Source organism: Seriola aureovittata, chromosome 23, assembly GCF_021018895.1.
Source record: "Seriola aureovittata isolate HTS-2021-v1 ecotype China chromosome 23, ASM2101889v1, whole genome shotgun sequence".
Classification (NCBI taxonomy): Eukaryota; Metazoa; Chordata; class Actinopteri; order Carangiformes; family Carangidae; genus Seriola; species Seriola aureovittata.
The window spans coordinates 19277276-19279775 of NC_079386.1; the positions used below are offsets into that span (position 1 = coordinate 19277276).

General features: G+C 41.8%; 2 protein-coding genes across 2 annotated transcripts in view; both read left to right on the top strand.

Annotated features, from left to right (window-relative positions):
- The window catches only part of cnga1b (cyclic nucleotide gated channel subunit alpha 1b), a 5618-nt gene extending 4913 nt beyond the window's left edge, over positions 1–705 (top strand). Inside the window, 2 exon segments of the mRNA XM_056369064.1 lie at positions 201–376; positions 460–705. Of these exon segments, the coding sequence (XP_056225039.1) occupies positions 201–376; positions 460–705 (422 nt within the window).
- Positions 706–2309: 1604 nt separating this feature from the next.
- nfxl1 (nuclear transcription factor, X-box binding-like 1) overlaps positions 2310–2500 on the top strand; it is a 19588-nt gene continuing 19397 nt past the window's right edge. The window contains exon 1 of the mRNA XM_056368874.1: positions 2310–2374. The gene's annotated coding sequence lies outside the window, so the exon portion shown is untranslated. The remainder of the gene's footprint in view (positions 2375–2500) is intronic.

Consider the following 2500-nt stretch of genomic DNA (forward strand, 5'->3'; position numbering starts at 1 on the left):
TGAGGTCACCTTGACCTTTGAACTTTGAACTTTAGCCAACAAATTCTAATCACTTCATCCTTGAGTCCTAATGAATGTTTGTGCCAAATATGAAGAAGTTCTATAAAGGTGTTGAGATATCGTGGCCACGAGAATGAGACGGACGTGTGACAACCCGAAAACAAAATGGCTGCCACTCTGACTGTCTTCTTCTTCAACAGGCAGTAAGGCGGGAAACAGGAGGACGGCAAACATCAGGAGCATCGGCTACTCCGACCTCTTCTGTCTGTCCAAAGACGACCTGATGGAGGCGCTGAAGGAGTATCCTGACGCCAAGGCTCTGCTGGAGGAGAAGGGACGGCAGATTCTGATGAAGGACGGACTGCTGGACCTGGAGGTACGGTCACATGACCTCATACAGACAACTCACAACAAACACACCTGCTGATCTATAGAGTCATACCTGTCCTTGTCCTGCAGGTGGCAGCGCAGGGCCCCGACCCCAAAGAGATCGAGGAGAAGGTGGAGCGGATGACGAGCACGCTGGACATCCTGCAGACGCGGTACGCGCGGCTGCTGGCCGAGCACGAAGCCACGCACAGCAAACTCAAACACAGAGTCACGCGGCTGGAGAGGAAGCTGCCGCTGCCGCCACGCGCCGACCAGCCGGGCGACGCCCCGCCCCCGCCCACACCTGAGCCGACCAAATAAGAAGAGAAGAAGTAGAGTGGAGAGGAAGAGGAAGAGGAGGGGTTTGGTTGTAGAGCCTGGATTAGCCAGAGAGAGAACGAGGTTTGAAATTGACGAGAATTAAAGTTTTGAATCTGAATTCTGGTTTTCAAAGTAAAAGTTTCAAAATATAATAAAAAAAAAAGATAAATTTCAAATTCAGCTCCTTACGTTCAGATTGACGTGACATCCAGAAGCAACAGGCAGATGTTCTGTCTGTTCACATGTGGACTGACACAGGGACGATCGAGCTTCAGAAGACAAGCGAGAGAGAGAAAGTATTACTATAATATTAAGCTGTAAAACACTGTAATTATAATGTATATGCGGCACATATTTTCTGTATGAAGCCGAGCTGGTTCGTAGCTTATAGCTTGTATTTCACAGTAAGAGTGCAGCTGTTTCTGAGTCTGTCTGAGGGTTAAAGTGTAAAAACACCTGAGTGTGTGTTTCCTTCAAACATTCAAACATTTCCTCTGACGTGTCACAGACTCAACGAGCTTTAATGTCTAGATCACCTGCTTTCAAACCAGTAGAGGTCAGAGGTCAGCAGACCTGCATGTCACTGCATGTACCTCCATGGTTAGTTCTTCTACACTGTGACTGGTGACATGTTGAAGCTACTGAGTAAATAACAGAATCAGTTTAAAGCTCTGGAAGCACTGCGCTGAAATAAAGAGATTTTATAAGGAAAAACTGAACTGCTCCTTTTTTAAAACACAGCTGGACAAACACTTAAAAGACTGAATAATAAATACAAACATATAGAAAATACTGCAATTACTACCACATTGTTTTTTTCATTCATCTGTTTCATATACTGAGGATTTTTAATTTATACAACTTGCAGCTTAATAAAGGATTGATTTGATTTATTTATTATAAATATTCAAAACAGCTGCTGGAGGACGTCCTGATGACCTCACAGAATAAAACAACTATAGATTCAATTTTATTGTAGTATTACAAATGATCTTTATAACTTTATATTATTATTAAGTATTCAAAGAAATAAACAGTCTGGAAGATTCGATCTATCTAACATTTAATTAATTAATGTTAAAGTATGAATAATGTCATAATCATCATAATCACTTTTACTAAAAATAAAAGGAGTAAAACAACAGCTTAGAAAGTATCAAAAGTATTCATTATACCCAGAATAATATATATTATATTAGTGGATTATAATGTTTGATGTATTCATGTAGGGAGATACTTCAGATAGATTAGAGAACAGAAGTTTAAAGTAGATGAAAATGGAAATACTCAAGTATAAATACTTAATTACAGTACTGGAGTAAATGTATGTAGTTACTGTTAATTACTGCTAATAACAAAGAGTTTACATGTAACAGAGCAAGAGCATTAAACCAGTAAATTAATATTTAAATCATTGACTCAAAGGTCATATATTATTGTATATAATTAAATAAATCACTGTTCTTCTTATTGGTCCAGAACATGAATGAAACCTCCAGCTGTTGTCGCTGACACGTCGCACTGCCTGTGTGCCGCAGTGCACGCTGGGATTTGTAGGTTGTACATACATATAACCCGCGGGCTATATGGGGCTGTATTCACTCCTGGGACTACGCGTACCGGCATGCACCGCGAGCCGCTGCGCATGCGGAGCAGGCGACAGACGCGAGCCGCCGCCGCTGAGGTGAGTTTCACTTAAAGCTGCTAAAAACACTTTTCTGTGTAAACGTTGAGGTTCCCGCTGCTCCGCTGTTTGTTTCTGTTCTGATGGCGGCAGGTCACCGGATGTGACGTGTGTTTACGTCTGCTT